The 18,328-nt window shown below is 44.8% G+C and overlaps 1 protein-coding gene across 3 annotated transcripts in view; it reads left to right on the top strand.

The window, feature by feature from the left end:
* LIMK2 (LIM domain kinase 2) overlaps window positions 1–18,328 on the top strand; it is a 72,440-nt gene that overhangs the window by 21,904 nt on the left and 32,208 nt on the right. The window contains exon 1 of one of the 3 annotated variants that reach the window (XM_008056191.2): window positions 14,241–14,685. The exons of 1 other annotated variant lie outside the window; for it this stretch is intronic. In XM_008056191.2, the coding sequence (XP_008054382.1) occupies window positions 14,633–14,685 (53 nt within the window). In that variant the 5' untranslated portion in view covers window positions 14,241–14,632. Of the gene's footprint in view, window positions 1–14,240; window positions 14,686–18,328 lie in introns of those variants that run through there. One more of the 3 variants, XM_008056193.2, reaches the window with a different exon arrangement.

Consider the following 18,328-nt stretch of genomic DNA (forward strand, 5'->3'; position numbering starts at 1 on the left):
GGAGAAAAAAAAGGATTACTTACATAGTATTTTTTACTTCTAGGTGATTTATGGTGGGAAAGGGGGTGGATAGGTTGGCAATTCTCCAAGAACTTGAAAGTGAAGTTTGTCCTCTGTGAATTAAACTAATTAGATCTACATGTAATGAGAGTAGTATTGTGTGGTAGTTAAGAACACTACTCTAGAACCAGATTACTTGGGTTCAGATCCTGGTTCTGCCATTTATACTTTGAGCAAGTTACTTGCCCTTTCTTTTGCTTCATTTCTTTATCTAGAAAATGGAGATACTAACTTACTACCTACTTCCCTTACTGCCTACCCTCCACTGTTAGTGTGAGTGGAGTTCTGTATAGCACTGGGAACAGGGCCTCACATAGTACATACGAATGTTAGCTGTTTGTTATTAGCTACTGGAGAGGCAAATGTCTCCTAGGGCTGAATTTTATGTGGATTGGTGATTGTTCCACATATCTAAAGTATTAATATTTTTTCAATTAAAATGTAGTTTGAAAACCAGTATAATAAATAATAAGTGGCCAGCAGTGAAACAGAAAGTAAAATGTTAGTGAAGCAAAACTAGTAGTGTGTCCAGATAAAGATACTGAATCTAGATTTGGTCACCAAAAGAGGGCTTTTTGTGGCATGCAGGGCTAGTTTGGTTGACTCACCACTGTCAGGATGAAATTTCTCTCCATGACTGCTCATTTCCCTTTATTTTAAGTTCATGTTCACAGAGCAGCTTTCTGATGCCAAATTCAGCTTCTCAGAATTCTTAGTAACAGGAAGAATCTGGAAGTAGTATTTGTATATGAGGGAATATGAGTGTTCTGATTTCACTTGTCAGTTCATAAATGGGCAATGGGGTTGACAAATGGCTAGAACCATCACAAAAAAGTCCTGTTTCTAGACCTAGAAGGCCAAAAACCAGGCCCAGATTAGGGCCATTCACCAAGATGACACTAGCCTTGGAGAGTTCTCTGGGCGGTCAGCCAGCCAACCCTTTTTCTGACCACACCCCCTTCCTTGTTGCTTCTTTCAGTATTGACCTACTGAGTATGGGATTTTTTGCTCACCTAACTCTTTCTTTTTATGTAGGAAGAAATTAAAACCCAGAAAGGTATAATGACTTGCGTAAGCTCACACAGCAATTTTGTTATTAACTAGGGCACATTTTTAGGTCTCTACCAGGCAAGGGCTCTTCTTTTGACATTACCTAGAGATTTGTTGAGGTGTCCAAGCATTTTTTTTTTCTGTTGCAGCCAGGAGAAGGGTGTCCATGTGAATGCAGTATTTGACACTGAAGGTTAGACATTGAATTTTCTTTTTTTTTTTTGGAGTTGGAGTCTCACTCTGTTGCCCAGACTGGAGTGCAGTGGCATGCTCCTGGCCACTGCAGCCTTGACCTGCTGGGCTCCAGCAATCCTTCTGCCTCAGCCTTCCAAGTAGCTGGAACTACAGGTGTGCACTATCACGCCCGGCTAATTTTTTCATTTATTGTAGAGATGAGGTCTTGCCAAGTTGCCCAGGCAGGTCTCAAACCTGCAGGCTCAGGCAATTCACTCACCTCGGCCTCCTAAAGCGCAGGATTACAGGCTGAGCCACTGAGCCCCACCTAGACATTGAATTTTCTGCCAGCCATGGTGGCTCACACCTATAATCCCAACACTTTGGGAGGCCAGGGCAGGAGAATTGGTTAAGCCCAGGCATTTGAGACCAGCCTGGGCAACATAGTGAGATCCTGTCTCTATAAAAAGTAAAAATATTAGCCAGCATGGTGGTATGTGCCTGGAGTCCAGGAGGGTGAAGTGGAAGAATCACCTGAGCCCAGAAGTTGGAGGCTGTAGTGAGCCATGATTATGCCACTGCACTCCGCCCTGGGCAACACAGTGCTATCCCGACTCAAAAATTTTTTTTCTTTCTAATATTGTGTCACAGAGCAACAGTGGATGATTATGGGGGCTTGAAATCCCATTCTTACATGTTTACAGCCCATACAGATAAATCTCAGCTGTTAAAATGACCAAGTCAGTAGAGATGTGACCCCAGGACAAAGGCATAGTCTGCTGTTAGTGAATGCTAGTTGCCCAGCAAACTTCACAGGAACATATATACAGCTTACCATAAACTGGAGGCATAAATACCCGTTCAAAGGAGCTAAACTGGCAGCTAAAGACCAGCATTCTCTTTGCTGTTTCAGGCATTATGTTATATTTATTGGGAACCTCTCTTGCTTAAATACTTCCTTTTTTTTTTTTAATTTAATTTTATTTTTTTGAGTTGGAGTCTCACTCTGTCGCCCAGACTGGAGTGCAGTGGCCGCTCCCGACCACCGCAGCCTCGACCTGCTGGGCTCCGGTGATCCTTCCGCCTCAGCCTTCCAAGTAGCCGGAATTACAGACATGCGCTACCACGCCTGGCTGATTTTTTGATTTATTGTAGAGATGAGGTCTCGCTGCCCAGGCGGGTCTCGAACCCACAGGCTCAGGCAATCCACTCACCTCAGCCTCCCAAAGGCGCAGGATTACAGGCTGAGCCACCTAGCCGGCTACTTAAATACTTCTGATAACTCTTCACTGCCTGTGGGCAACTCTTTAGCGTAGCAGACCTCGTCTTTACTGCTCTGCTCCTTCTCTTTCCCACCATTCCACCTTCCTCTCTAATTGCTGCCTATGCATGCCCTGCACTGGAGCTTATGGACCTGCTCAATGTTATATGAGCATACCAGGCTTTTTTATACCTTAGTGCATTTGCACATGTTATTCCTTCAGGCCAGAATGCCTCTTGTCTGCCTGGTGATCAGCCTGTTAGAATCAAGCTGATAACATTACATCCTCTGTGGAGGAGCTCCCCACCAATCAGAGAAGACTTTTTCTCCCTCTTTGTTATTCTCCTACTACCTCAGTTATAACCCTGTCAGCATTTGTTTGCATATCTAGCATCAGTTTTAGAGTATGAAATTCTCTAAGTGTGGAGCCATATCTAGTTTGTCTTTGTATCCCAGAGCTTAGCAGAATACCTAGAATTTAGTGGGCACTCTGAGTGTTTGTTGGGTGGATGATATATTTGTCAAATGACTCTTTGGACACTTGAATAAAGATTTTCCAATATGCACCATCACCATCTGTTTGCAAGAGCTTTTCTTTTGAGGTGGGGATGGACTCAGACCTCAGTCTATAAATGTCTGAAGCTATCAAAACCAGTGCTTCAACGGATGACATACCTTTTGCAACTGCAGCAGCCCACTGTGTTTATTTTGCTTCTCGCCCCCCTCCCCCCAAGGCTGCTTCTCAGTTGCAGAAGGCATGTCATCCCTTGAAGCACTGGCTTCCCTGAGAAGTGCTGGAGGGGTGCTAACAATTTCTTTCTCCATGCTTGTCACCATTACTAAAAAAAACCCTGAGCACTTCATGCCAGACTTGAATTAAGGTTTTTTTCTTCTGTGTGTCAGTCATATTCTGGTCATGCCTTCCTGACAGTGCCCTGTAGAGATTATGATTAGATCAGAGGGTGCTCTCCTCCATTTCACTCCCATCAGTAGCACTGACTCTTGCAGAAGCACCAACTATTTCTGAAGTTGGCTAATGTAATACCTCATGTTTGTTTTAAACTCGTTTTAGTTCCAGAGACAGTCTTTTCATGGAATGACCCTATCTTCCAGAATCAACTTTTTATACTATGCCTTGGGCATCACTGTCATGTCACTGAGGTAAGAGAAAGCCAGCTACCATGGGGTTACAAATCAGTAAGAAAGGTGAAAGGTGAAAGTCGCCAGTAAGCCACAGCTTAACAGAATGTCAAACACCAAACATTTATTTATTAAGCTGCTTTCAGAATAAGAAGATGAACAACTTATTTATGCATTTTCTCATTTGTAACAAGGGAATAACGTGATCTGCTAGCCTCTCAGAGTTAGTGTGAAAGTAAAATGAAATCAAGCGGAAAAGCACTTAGGAAAGAGTAAAGCAGTGGCTTTTCAATCTTCAGTATTGATCAGAAACACTGGGGCTTGTTTAAAATGCAGATTCTTAACTCTAATCTCAGTGATTCTGATTATGTATGCCTGGGGTGGGGCCCGGGGATCTTCATTTTCAACAAGCTGATCAGGAGAGTCCAGTGCTACTATTCCTTCAGTCACACTTTTGGAAATACTGCTGTATATCAAATAGCAAATATAAGATTGTTATTTGAGGCAGCTTTAGTGTGTTGGACCTAGAGTCCAAAGATTTGAGTTAAATTCCAGCTCTGCCAATTCCTAGTCTTTAAACAACCTTGATCAACCACCTTCTCCACATACTTTAGTTTCTTCATATGTAAAAAGCAGATGACAACCCGACTTCACAAGGTTATGAAAATTAATTGAGAGCATACAAGGGGAGATCCAAAAAACCCCTAGATTTATTTATTTGTTTATTTTTGAGTAGGAGACTGACTATTGCCCAGGCTAGAGTACAGTGGCATGCTCATGACTACCACAGCTTCGATCTACTAGGCTCAGGTGATCCTTCTGCCTTAGTCCTCCAAGTAGCTGGAACCACAGGCATGCACCACCATGCCCGACTGATTTTTTGATTTATTATAGAGCAAAGTTTTGCCATATTCCTCAGGCTGGTCTTGAACCCCTGGACTCAGGCAATCCTCCCACAGTGCTGAGATTACGGGTGTGAGCCACCGTGTCTGGCTCCAGAATTTATTTATAAAAAATTGTGTATTCAACCACATGATTATATCATTAGATGCAGAAAAACTTTTGATAAAATCCAGCATCCCTTCTTGATAAAAAACCTCAAACACCTAGATATAGAAGGAACATATATACCTCAAAATAGTAAGTGCCATCTATGATAAACCCACTGCTAGCATATTGCTAAATGGACAGAAACTGGCAACATTTCTCCTGAAAACTGAAAAAAGACAAGGCTGCCCACTCTCGCCCCTCTTGTTCAACATTGTGTTGGAAGTCCTAGCTAGAGCAATTAGACAAGAGAAGGAAATCAAGCTATCCAAATAGGAAAAGAGGAAGTTATCTCTCTTTGCTGACAATATGATCCTATACCTCGAAAATCCAAGAGAATCTGTCAAAAACCTGCTTGCACTGATAAAGGACTTTGGCAGAGTCTTGGGGTACAAACTAAATGTGCAAAAGACAGTTACATTCTTATACACCAACAACAAGCAGGCAGAGAACCAAATAAAAAGCACAATCCCATTCACAGTAGCCACTCAAAAAATGAAATACCTCAGCATCTTCCTAACCAGAGAAGTGAAAGACTTTTACAATGAGAACTACAAAACACTGCTCAAAGAAATCCAAGAAGACACAAACAAATGAAAAAATATTCTATGCTCATGGATAGGAAGAATCAACGTTGTTAAGATGTCCATCCTACCAAAGGCAATCTACAGATTCAACGCAATACCCATTAAATTACCAACATCATTCTTCTCAGACCTGGAAATGACAATACAGAACTTCATATGAAAACACAAACGACCACAAATAGCCAAAACAATCCTTAGCGAAAGAAACAAAGCAGGAGGTATCACACTTCCAGACTTCAAACTTTACTATAAGGCTACAATAATCAAAACAGCCTGGTATTGGTACAAGAAAAGGCACATAGACAATGGAACAGGATAGAGATTCTGGAAGCAAAACCTCAATTTCTCAACCAACTCATCTTTGACAGAGCCTCAACAACAACCACTGGGGAAAGGAGAAACCTATTCAGTAAATGGTGCTGGGAAAACTGACTGATCACATGCAGAAGATTGAACCAGGACTCCTACCTATCACCATACACAAAATTAACTCTAAATGGATCAAAAAGGCCTAAACGTAAAACCTCAAACTATAAGAATCTTAGAAAATGCAGGAGACTTTTATAGAAATTGGAATAGGCAACCAATTCATTATAAAAACCCTAAGTTCTCATACCATAAGAGATAAGATAGACAAGTGGGACCTCATCAAACTGACAAGCTTCTGCAAAGCAAAAGAAATCATCAAAAAGCCGGGCTCGGTGGCTCAGCCTGTAATCCCGTGCTTTGGGAGGCTGAGGTGAGTGGATTGCCTGAGCCCGCGGGTTCAAGACCCGCCTGGGCAACTTGGCGAGACCTCATCTCTACAATAAATCAAAAAATAAGCCGGGCGTGGTAGCGCGCACCTGTAGTTCCAGCTACTTGGAAGGCTGAGGTGGAAGGATAGCCAGAGCCCAGCAGGTCGAGGCTGCAGTGGCCAGGAGCAGCCACTGTACTCCAGTCTGGGCAACAGAGTGAGAATCTAACTCAAAAAAAAAAAAAAAGAAATCATCAAAAGAGTGGGGAGACAGCCCACAGAATGGGAAAAAATGTTTGCCTACTATATATCTGACAAAGGCCTTTCAGCGCATTTGCTTCCCTTATAGGTTCTATAAGGGAAGCAAATACGCTGAAAGGAAAAAAACAGCCCCATTAAAAAGTGGGCAAAAGACATGAATAAACACTTCTCAAAAGAAAATATATGGGCACATGGAAAAGTGCTCAGCCTCACTCATCATCAGCTAAATGCAAATCAAAACCATATTGAGATACCACCTAACCCCAGTAAGAATGGCCATCATTAATAAAACAAACAACAGATGCTGGCAAGGATACGGAGAAAAAGAAATGCTTTTACACTGCTGGTGGGAATGCAAACTAGTGAAAACTCTTTGGAAGAGAGTGTGGTGAATTCTGAAAGAACTAGAAATTGACATTCTGTATGACCTTGCAATACCCTTATTGGAAATATACCCAGAGGAACTCAAATCATTCTACAAAAAAGATACCTACCTGCACACTCATATTTGTTGCATCTCTATTCACAATAGCAAGAACAAGGAACCAACCATGCTGCCCATCGAAGCTAGACTGGATAAAAAAAATGTGGTACATATACACAATGGAATATTATGCAGCCATAAGGAAGGACAAACATATGGACTTCACAGCAACTTGGATAGATTTAGAGTCTATCATACTGAGTGATCTATCACAGAAACAAAGAACCGAATACTCATGTTCTCACTCATAAGCGAACCTTGAACAATTTTCTTTTCTTTTTTTTTTTTTTGAGTTGGAGTCTCACTCTGTCACCCAGACTGGAGTGCAGTGGCCGCTCCCGGCCACCGCAGCCTCACCTGCTGGGCTCCGGCAATCCTTCCGCCTCAGCCTTCCGAGTAGCCGGAATTACAGGCATACGCTACCACGCCTGGCTGATTTTTTGATTTATTGTAGAGATGAGGTCTCGCTGCCCAGGCGAGTCTTGAACCTGCGGGCTCAGGCAATCCACTTACCTCAGCCTCCCAAAGGCGGAGGGTTACAGGCTGAGCCACCGAGCCCGGCTGAACAATTTTCATAATACTATAAGAAAGGGGTTGGCAGTAGTGGGAAACTTCCAGGGGAGGAGGGGTGGGATTTACAGTTGAGGGAAACTGCCAGGGGAGGGAGGGGCACACCTTATCAACAAGGGTACCTGCATAATGAACATTTGTATACCTAACTTGAATTGTACCCCACATCTTTAAAATAAAAGGAAAAAAAATTGTGTATTCTTACATGTTTAAACTTCAGTTACCTTCAAAGTACTCCCGGTTTAATGCAATACACCTCTCAAGGTGCTTTTTCCATACTCAAAACCATTTTTGAACTTGTCAGTTTTGATGCCTTTTAGTAATTCTGCCATTTTTTGTTTCACCTCTTCCACATCAGCAAAATGTTTTCCTTTGAGGATTTTTTCATCCAGGGAAACAAATAAAAGTCGCACAGGGCAAGACTGAGTGAATAGGGAGGGTAGGGCATACGGGTCATGCTGTTTTTGGTCATAAACTGCTGAACACTCAGCATGATATGGGCAGGTATATTGTTTTGGTGGAAGAATCAGTCACCTGTTTGCCACAAATCGGGATATTTCTTCCACAAATTGTGATACATCCTTCTCAAAACTTCCAGATAAAATCTTAGGTTGACCGTTTGATCTGGAGAAACAAATTCTGAGTGTACTACAAGGGGCTTGCCCTTCAAGAGATAATTCCAGTTTTGGAGGTAATCCCCCTTGGATGTGAGCAAGCCCACCTCAGTGTCTGGCTCATGGAACTCAGTCAGTGTTTCTTTTTTTTTTTTTGAGGTGGAGTTTCACTCCGTCGCCCAGACTGGAGTAGAGTGGCCACTCCCGGCCACCGCAGCCTCGACCCACTGGGCTCCGGCGATCCTTCCCCTCAGCCTTCCGAGTAGCCAGAATTACAGGCATGCACTACCATGCCCGGCTCATTTTTTATTTATTGTGGAGATGAGGTCTCGCCAAGTTGCCCAGGCGGATCTCGAACCCACGGGCTCAGGCAATCCACTCACCTCAGCCTCCCAAAGGCGTGGGATTACAGGCTGAGCCACCGAGCCCGGCTCAGTCAGTGTTTCTAAAGTGAGCTAAGTGTCTGTTACTTCTGAAATGTGATGTCATGTTAAACACCAGGAAAAAGACAATACCTGGCATTCATCTTTATCAGATATCATGGAAGAGAAAAGAATAGAATTTGGCATCCGGATAGAACCCTAGGGTTTTAGTCCAGTCTTTCGTTTTACACCTCATGAACTTGAAACTGAAATGGAGAATGGGAAGTCCAAGATGTATGTGTGTACCCATGAAATGTGTTTAGATTTTCGACTAGGGAAATTATTTCCCAATATACTGAAGAAGGAAAGAAAAAAATATATTGGCACAAACGGAACCACTGTTAATAACTTTGGGGAAACTATGGAGAATGGAGGAAATACCCCAAAGTATAATAATTATTCATTCCACGACTACTATATATACTATATAGGAATCTATTAGTGAAATAAAAATGGAGATGGCTAACCAGCCCAGTTTTGAAAAAAGAGATTCAGGATAAAGTAAACTTTATGATCCTTTTGATTTGACTCCTTCACAAAATTCTGGGCAAATAGTGGAGTAGGTGGACAGTAAGCACTTGGAAAAGGAGCTGATCACTAGGATTCAGTGGTAGTGAATTTGTAGCTACTGGTTAAACTTGACTTCATGTTTTTACTGGGTTACTAGTAATGAGACACTGTCTTAGATTTCCACAAAGCATTTGATAAACCTCTGTGATATCCTGACAAAAAAAAATGTGAGCAGGCAATCTAGAAAAATCAGATGCAACAACTTACCATACCCAGAAATTTGGGGCCATGTATTGTAGGGACAAGGCTCTTGAATACCTTGCTAGAGTGCATGTTGAGGAAAGGGCATGGGATTTGAACTCAGCAAACCTTGGTTTTAATCTCAGTCCTGCCCTTCCCAGCATTGTAAATTGGGATAAATTATCCAGCACTCTTGGGTTTCCCCTGTCTTGCCTGTGTTGACAACCTCTCTTTGAGAGGCTGTTATAAGGACTAAACGAGATGAGTGTAAAAGCCCTTTGTAAACAAACTTTATAAGCACTAGTTATCATCACTGTTCCAGTGCTGTTGCTCATAATGGGAGTTCTGAATCAAATTTATTTACTAAATATATGTGGACACCTGATGTGGAGAGGGCCTATGCTGAACACTGAGAGTACCCAGTGCCAGCCTCACATAGTTTGATCTAAAGGTAGACCGATATGGGAGCCCTTGCTGTGTATGACGTGCTTGGGGACATGTTGAGGGAACCCTTCCCAGAGGAGAATGAGTACTCGGAGCTTGGCCTGGAAAAGAGGAGAACATAACTGCCAGCTGGAGATGATGGAGCTAAGAGAGCAGAGGTTTGGGGGGCTCGGAGAGCTTTGTGTGGCCTGGTCAGGAAATGGAGTGGGTTAAGAGATGACCTGAGCAGCAGCCCTGATAGGGAAACTGAAGTGACAGCATGGGTCCTGAGTGCAGTGTACCCGGCAGGCTTTGCTGTTAAACAAGAGCACTAGAGAAAAAGTGTGAGGAGGTGTTTGCTCCAGATCATGGGACTTCTTTTTGTCATTGTCTGTCTTATTACTTCAAAGTTAGAAAATGTTAACGTGTCCAAATGGTAGAAACTGAGTGCTGTTTCATCCCTGCTTCTTGTCTCACTACACTAAAAGGGAAAGCAATAACCATATGAAGGAGTATTCCAGGTGGTCTCTATGGATTATATGTATAGACTTTTCAAACAATGAGATTATAACATATACTCTCTCTGAAGCTTGGATTTTTCACTTAACATCTTATCCAGTACAATTTCTGTTTCAATACCTAGGATCTACCTCATTTTTATAGTACTTGTGAAGTATTCTATTGTTTGAATGTTTGTTGTATTTATCCCACCCCTACTGATGGACATATGGATTGTTCCTAATCTTTTCATATGTTTAAACAGTGCTGTATTATTTGAACATATGTCTGCACATCTCTTAAGGCAAAATTTCTAACAGTGGAATTGCTGGGACCCCCGTTTGGGGAGGGAGGTTCCAGTAAGGCATCTACTGCTGTAGTGTGCAAAGTGACTTGGAAGAGGGGAGGAGCAGAAGGAAAGACAGTCGGTAGATGGGGGTGGTAATGCTTACCTTGCAGGATTTAGAAGCTTCAGAATCCTCAAGGGCTCCCTTCCCTGCTTGGAGTCCTCCGAGCCAATAGAGGGCCTCACAGGAACCCTGGTTACCTGGGTTTTGGATGATTTGACCAGTCTCCTTCTGAGGAGAGGTTGGCATGATTCATTCATTTACCATTCTTTGCCAGAGCAGTCACTTTGGGCTGTCGGTTTTGAAGACTATTGTTTTCCAGCCTGTTACCTATGACTTGAAGCCCCATGTCTCAGCTGGTTCTGAGGAGTTAGTTTGTTAGGCTCCCTGCCAGCTTTCCACTTGTGAAATGTGCAGGAAATTAACACCTCTTCTGCCATTTTGTCCCATCCATAACTGCCAGTTCAAGGATCCCAGCATTTGCCGCTGGCAGCTGTAACTGCTGAATCCCCTGCCAACTGCTCTGGAGACCTAGAAGGGCAGCTTTCCATCCAGGCCCAGTATCCAAGGGCAGGAGGGGAACATTTATCTTCCAGTGTGACTTTTCATCTCCCAGTTCTGGGTGGTTTGGGCCCTTTGAAGTTGACTCTGAGGAACCACATACTTGGGTCTGAGCAGCCAGCAACTTATCACATCTGGTGATCAGTTCTTCAAAGGTTCCTCCTGAAGTCTGTATTTATGGAGGTCAAATGGATTCCACCTGGGAGGGGCTTCCGCTTCAACTCAGGGCATGGGGAAGCGGCTGTCTCTCTTTCATAGGGAAGCAGTTTTCATGGCATTGAGAAGTCCTCACTTGTTCCCCACCCACCCATCCACTGTGTCCTTTGTAAGGGGAGTGAGGGGGAGAAGAGAACGCCTGCAGCCTCCTGTTCACATTCCTAGACACCGACTCACTGTGCCGCCGTCGCTGGAACAGCAGAGTTGTGTGAAATGTCAAGAGGAGTTATGCTCATGGGCTCCCTGGCCCCAGTCGCTTTGTGGCTTGCATTTTCTTCCATCCATATTGTGTTCATCAGATGGAAGTCATAGGGTGAAATTAGAAGATAATTTGCTAGCTCCAGACTTAATTTGGGGCTCCCTTCTTGCCTGATAGAATTCCAAGGGAACATGATAAATTTTTGGTGAGAAATAGCACGCTTTTCAGCTGGGCAGCCCTTTTGGTTTCCTGCGTGTTATTCCTACTCTTCCATTCTCCATCACTTCCTCTTTGGCTCTTGTGTGGCCCCCAGGGCTGTGATCCCTTCAGGGCTGGCTCAAGAGATTTAAACTCAATTTGAGACCCATGGGAAGCAGGGAGCCCTCTGCAACTTCATAGTGCTGAAAAATGTTGAAGCTGGAAGCTATTTAGAGACCTAACCAAGGCCCAGACAGAGGCAGTGACTTGCTAAAGGCCTCATAGCTAGTTGTAACAATACTCTTAATGATATTAACAGCTAACATTTATCAACCCTTAATGTGTTCCAGACTTTGTGCCAAGGGCTTACGTGCAGTACATTGTCGTATTCAAACCCAGACAGTCTGGCTCTGCGCCCAGGCTGAGTTCCAGTGTAGCCTGGTAGAGCATAGTCTATATTGTCTAGTCTGGGTTCAAATCCTAGCCTTGCTTCTCACTTATACAGCTGGGTGACCTCAGGCAAGTGATTTAATCTCTCTGTACCTCAGTTCCTTTCTCTGTAAATAGAGGGAAATCACAGCACTATGTTATAGTATGGGTTAAAATTGATTCATACATTTGGTGCTGTGAGCAGTGCTTAGTACAGAGTGAGCTCCCTTCCAGTGCTTGCTCTCCCCTAGTTGTCTCTGGGACTGGAGTGCAGTGTCTGTGTGGTGGTGGTAGGTAGATGTGGCTGAGTTCTACATAGGTGCCAAGAGCTATTTTCACTATCAAAGGCAGTAAACAGAGTAGTTAAACTCTGTGGCCCTAAATCAGGAGCCAGCAATCTGTGGCCCACTGCCTGTTGTGTATGGCCTGTGATTTTTACATTTTTTAATGGTTAGGGAAAAAAAGCAAAATAATATTTCATGACTTGTGAAAATTACATGAAATTCAAATATCAGTGTTCATAAATAAAGTTTTGTTGGAACACAGTTACATCTTTGTTTATATTTTATATATGGCTGTTTTTGCACTATGATGGCACAATTGAGTAACCATGACAGAGTCTATGTGGCCTACCAAGCCTAAGATATTTGCCCCTTTACAGAAAAAGTGTCCTGACCTCTGCTATAGAATTATACACACAGCTTGAAACCCAGCTTTACCACTTACCAACTGTTTGTATTCAGGCTAGTGACATAACCCCTCAGCACCTGTTTACTCATCTGTTAAATGAAGATGATAAACAAAATTTACTTAAATATGATAGGCTACTTAAATATGATACGTAATAGATGCTGAGCACTTAACACAGGGCCTAAAACATATTAAGGGTTCAATAAATGGTAGCTTATTAACAGTATGCAAACCCATTCATTCTTTTCACTTCATTGTTGTCCAGTGGGCACTTGGAGGAATTGGAAAAGGCTCCCTTATGAGCCAGCCACCACCTTTGTCACAGACTCTCTCACCATGGTTCACAGTGAGAGACAGCAACTGCAGGGTGACTTCTGGCTCTTTACTTTTGGTAAGAAATATGTGCCTGGTGAGATAGAGCTGTTGTCACTGCCCCAAATCCAATAGTGATGTCTGGGCATTTCCCCAGTCTTCTCCAGCAGCCTTGCTTTTTCCTTCACAGCCAGGGGGATATGGGACTTCCCCATAGTAGATTCTGTTTTGGTCACCCTCACAACTGGGCCTCTTCAGGTAGACTCCCATTCCAGATACCTAGGTCCATCATTCCCATAGGCACCCAAGGCCTTCTCCTTCATCATGTCCCATTTTTCAGTTTGGGAAGCATGGTTACCATTGGACCCAGTGGAAGAAGCGCCACTGCCCACAGAGGCCAACAGATGGTATGCCAGGAATGAATAAAGGATGAGTGAATGAATGGGAGGAGACGGGTGACCAGGACTCCATACTACTTGGAGAGGGCTTTAAAAGAGATATTTATCCTTGAAGAGGCAGAATTAAGCCTGGTAGCTGATAGCTCCAGCTCTGGAGTCATGTAGACTTACATTTAAACCCAGCCCTGCCTCTGACTTACCTTTTGACCTTGAGTGAGTTACCAAATCTCTCTGTACCTCACTTTCCTTGCTAACAAAATGGGAATAATTCCTGTCTTGGAGAAATAAGAGAGTACATACAGTATTTGCCACATGCAGACACATCAGGTGTCAGCTTATGCTCTGGGCCTTGTTTCCTCATCTGCAGAACAGCCACGCCCTTTAGTGGAAGTGGCAGTCTGCTTCCATTGGCCGATTCTTGGGGCTATCTTCAGGCTACACAGAAGGAGGGGGTTAATGGGGGCCCTAGCGCCAGGACAGAGCAGATGCCAGCCTGGAGCTGAGGATGACTCTCTGGACCTTCCTCTCCTACCAGAGACCCCCTCCCCTTTTGGGGTCATGACTCTGTCCTAGCATTTTCTGCTTTTCTTCACCTTCAAGCAGAGTCTTTAGGCACTTTCTCTGCCTAGGGGTCAGCGCACTCGCCCTCTCTCCTTCCCTGTAACTTGGGGATGAATGCTTAACCAGTCCCAGTTATTGTCTGCAGCGCCTGCCTACAGCCTCGCTTCAGCTTAGCTCCACCCCTTGCCTGCAAGGTCTGTTTCCTAACAGCTGCTCCAACCACACACCTCGGTTCCATGGGAGCTCCTCCTCTTCCTCCCTCCCTCCCTCATTCAGGGGTGGGACTGAAGAAGAAGGCTAACTTGACAGCAGCGCTTCTTAGCTAGTCACCGGCCCCTGCCCAAGAATGCCTGTGTGTATATAGCCTTCGCAGGGAGGTTGTTCTACTGGAGTCAGCCTGAGCTTCCAAGAACTAGGGAGGAGCTGTCCCAGCCATGATCCCCTGTGGGAATTGGCTGGGGGGCAAGTGGCCTGGAATCCTGACGCTTCTCCAGCTGCTCCAGAGGGAGAGGTGAGCGCGGGCAGACTGCCCGCAGCCAGAGGTGCCGGGAGCCCTGGGCCTGTCATGGTGGCCGTCTGCAGCCTGCCTGAGGCACTCCCAGACGGGTTTGCAGCTGAGTCTGTTTATCTGGTGTGGGAAGAAGATGGGGAGTTACTTGTCAGTCCCGGCTTACTTCACCTCCAGAGACCCCTTTCGGTGAGTTGGTCTTCGAGTTCCCCTCTCCATCTCCTCTCCTAGCCCCTGGTCCTGAGGGAAGGGCAGAGGCCTCCCTGAATCTTCTCAGATTTCATTTATCCCTTAACATTGGCAGAAGCCAGTAGAAGTTATACCATAGCAGAACCGGCCTGGTGAGGTCCCCTCCACCATGTCCTGAAAATAGTGAGGTGAGGGATATGCCCAGAAGGAAGTTCTTAGGGAATTTTGGTTTTCCTTCCTTCCAGATGCACCTGGAAGAGACTCCAAAAGATGCCCCTGACCTGTCCTGCTCTTGATGTTACTGCTTCCGGGGGAGAGCACAAAAAGGGTGCTGTTCTTCCAGCTCTCACATGTCTTACCTGCAGGCCATGTTGCCTGCCCAGGAATTTGTCCCAACAAGCAGGACGGGCAGGTTTTGCCAAACTGAAAGATGGCAAGGCCTGCTTGTGAGTAGCCTGGTACACAGTAGGTGTCCCATAAACGTTTGTTCTCTTAATGGCAAGCATATTTGCCTCTGGCTTTGAAGGGCTTTTGAGCTCCCAGGTGAGCATGGGAAAGTATGGGAAAGGCCTGGGCAGGTGTTTCTGAGACTGGAGCAATTGACTTTGGCTTGTTTCAGAGCTGCTGGGCCAGCTTCCACACTCCATCCCCAGGCCTGAGTACCTCAAGGGTCCTCTCTCTGTGGGGCTTCTCAGAGGGAGATGTGGAAATGCTGCCTCTGACCTGCCTTTCTTTGCTCACTGCCACCCCCCCACCATGATAGAAACTCCCCAGGGGGTTTCTGGCCCTCTGGGTCCTTTCTGAATGGAGCCATTGCTGGCTAGGGTGGGGTTTGTTTTCATTCTTTGGGAGCAGCCTGTTCCAAAGGCTGCCTCCCCCTCACCAGTGGTCCTGGTCAACTTTTCCTTCTGGCTTCCCCAGCCTGGCCCCAGCCCCATGCCCAGATCTTGCTGCTGGAATACTAGTCAGGTGGCTGGGCCCTGGGCAAAAAAGCAGAGTACCATGTAGTTCCATTGAATTACTGGACCCTGGTATAGTGATAGGAAGTATCTGGACTGGGACTGGGGGACGGGAACTGGTCCTCGATGCTGACTGTACCAGGCACTTTATCCTTTAATCTCTCGACAGCCTAAAGAGATTATGTATCCCCATTTTACAGATGAGGTAACCAGTTTCAATAAAGTTAACATGTAGGGGTCTCCCTAGCCAACTTTTTCTGTCTTCCTGAGTTTCTCTCATCTCTTCAGGGAGCTGCAGCTCCCCCAGGTCATTCTCAGGTTGTCTTCCTTTCTCAGCATAGAGCAGAAAAGGGGATAGTTTGCCTGACATATGGAAAGCATGGCCAATATTCTTTTCTGAAGATCCAGTGGGAATTGATCTTGAGTTTAGGTGGAAGGTTTTACCATGAGGAATCAAGATAATCAATTGTTGAAGTAGCCACTATTTCAGATCCCCATTAATTACTCTTATTCTTAATCCTGGAAAGGTAGCTTGGGGGAAGGGTTGTTTCTTTAGGAGCCAGGGATAGATACTGTTCTTCTTTTGATCTTTGGGGGTGCAGGGCACAACTTCTTAGGAGCTGGAGCTAGTGCACATAATGAACTGTCAACTTGGGCCTTTGAGGACCAGGCCACTGATGCTACCCAGGTCTGGCTGTCCTTTGTCTTGCTCTGCTCCAGCCTTTCTGGGGAACTTGACAACATTGTCCCCACCCCCAAAGCTCTGTTTGCCCAGCTGGAGTCAGGGGATACTGTCTGACTTTCTATGGGCCCTCTCCCCTCCCCCAAATGAGAGGCCACATTCCTAAAGCCACTTCTGAAGAGATAGATGGCTTGTGGGAAGGACCCTCGGGGAAGGACCACCCAGACCCTCTCTGCTCTCCCAGGCTATCAGTCTAATCAGTCACCACTTCTCTACCTGGTCAGAAAGCTGCTTCCACCATTAGCCCCTCTTTTATGATATGGTGTCCTCAAGGGCTCCTCTCTGACCAAGTACCTGTCTCTTCTCTGGGCCTCAGTTTCCTCCTTGGCAGAATGTAGGAGCTGGACTTTCTTGGCTCCTGAACAGGACCCTCACTAGATTTTGTAGACTAAATGAAGTCCTTGATCCCAGGCCTCTGGAGGAGTAGAGTCCACCCAGTTCTGAGTTCCGGGGCTGTGGTTGCAAGGAAAGTGATGGAGTCAGATTCCACAGGGACATGATCAGGCGTGACTGTGTGAGGGAGGGAAGAGGGAACAGGGAATGAAGAATATGATTTTGGGGCCCTGTCCACCCCGGCCTGACAGGTCACACTCAGCAGTGGGTTGCATGGCCTTTTCTGCCCACACTACTAGCGTGAGGGGTGAGATGCAATTACAGATATGCTTCCAAGTAAGAAAACACCTCAAACTGGAATTTATAAAAAAGGTAAATTAGGCAGTGACTTTTGTCTCATACCTTTAAAGGATTTTTCTTTTTATAGAATTTCCCTTAATGTCCAACATTGATTTAATGAGCTTGGGTTTGCACATTATCTCTTGAAGAAAACAAGAGTATCTTTGTATTCTAAAGCAATCAGTGTTTAAAGGGAAAAATTATTCTTAACCCTGCCCGGCTTAACAGTAACCTTTGGCAACTACCTTAGATCCTCTGGGATTCTTTTTCTCCTCATCTGAAAAATGAAGGACTTGGATTAGGTGAATAGTTCCCAACTCTGCAATTTATGTGGCTCCTCAAAGACATACAAGCTCTTTTCCATTATTTTCCAAGTAATGGAGACCCTATCTTTAACTGCAGTAGGAATGCACTTGAAACTACAGACTTCCTGGCTTTTGGGTGGAAATGAATCACTGCACTCTGGCAACATTTATTTCTTGCTGATCAGAAGCTCATTATGTATTTGATTAATTTCTAAAAACAGAATAGCAACATATTTCTTAATAATTGCAGCTTAATTGACAGACTTTCAGTATATAGGATCTGCTGGAAATAGGAGTAATAAAGAGATCTTTGGTGGTAAAAGACTGGGCTTTGATGGACCGCAGTCTCTAGGCCCCATTGTATCTGCCCTTCTGGGCTCTGGGGGAGAACTGGCATCCCCAACATGATGCTCTCGGAGTTCCCTCAGACTATGGCAGAGATAGCCTCCCATTCTCCTGTTCAGCCCAGTCAGAGCTCAGATGCAAGGGACTAGAAGACGCTTCTCTATAGCTGACTGCTCACTCAAGGAGGTTAAGGATGAACGTCCAGCCAAACCTTCACCAGGACATGGGAGGGCTTGTTCTTTTACGTGCATAGATCCACTCTAATAATGACTGCTTGGTTCCCTTACCTCATAAGATTATAACCATTTGGTCTGAAGGATTTGCATGTGAGTGAGGGCTGAGCCTATATCTTATCTTTCTTGGCTTCTCTCAGCACAGTACCTTGCCTGCTTGTTCTTGCACATCCTAGATGCACAGTAACTATTTCCTAATTGTTGGCAATTGATTAGAATTAATTACTTTTTCTTTTCTCTTTTTTTTTAGTTTTTTGTTTGGCTTTTTTTTGTTTGTTTGTTTTTTGGTTTTTTTGAGTTGGAGTCTCACTCTGTCACCCAGACTGGAGTGCAGTGGCCGCTCCCGGCCACCGCATCCTTGACCTGCTGGGCTCCAGCGATCCTTCC

This window comes from Carlito syrichta, unplaced genomic scaffold (assembly GCF_000164805.1).
Source record: "Carlito syrichta isolate Samal-C Ts95f unplaced genomic scaffold, Tarsius_syrichta-2.0.1 Scaffold302276, whole genome shotgun sequence".
NCBI classification, from domain to species: domain Eukaryota; kingdom Metazoa; phylum Chordata; class Mammalia; order Primates; family Tarsiidae; genus Carlito; species Carlito syrichta.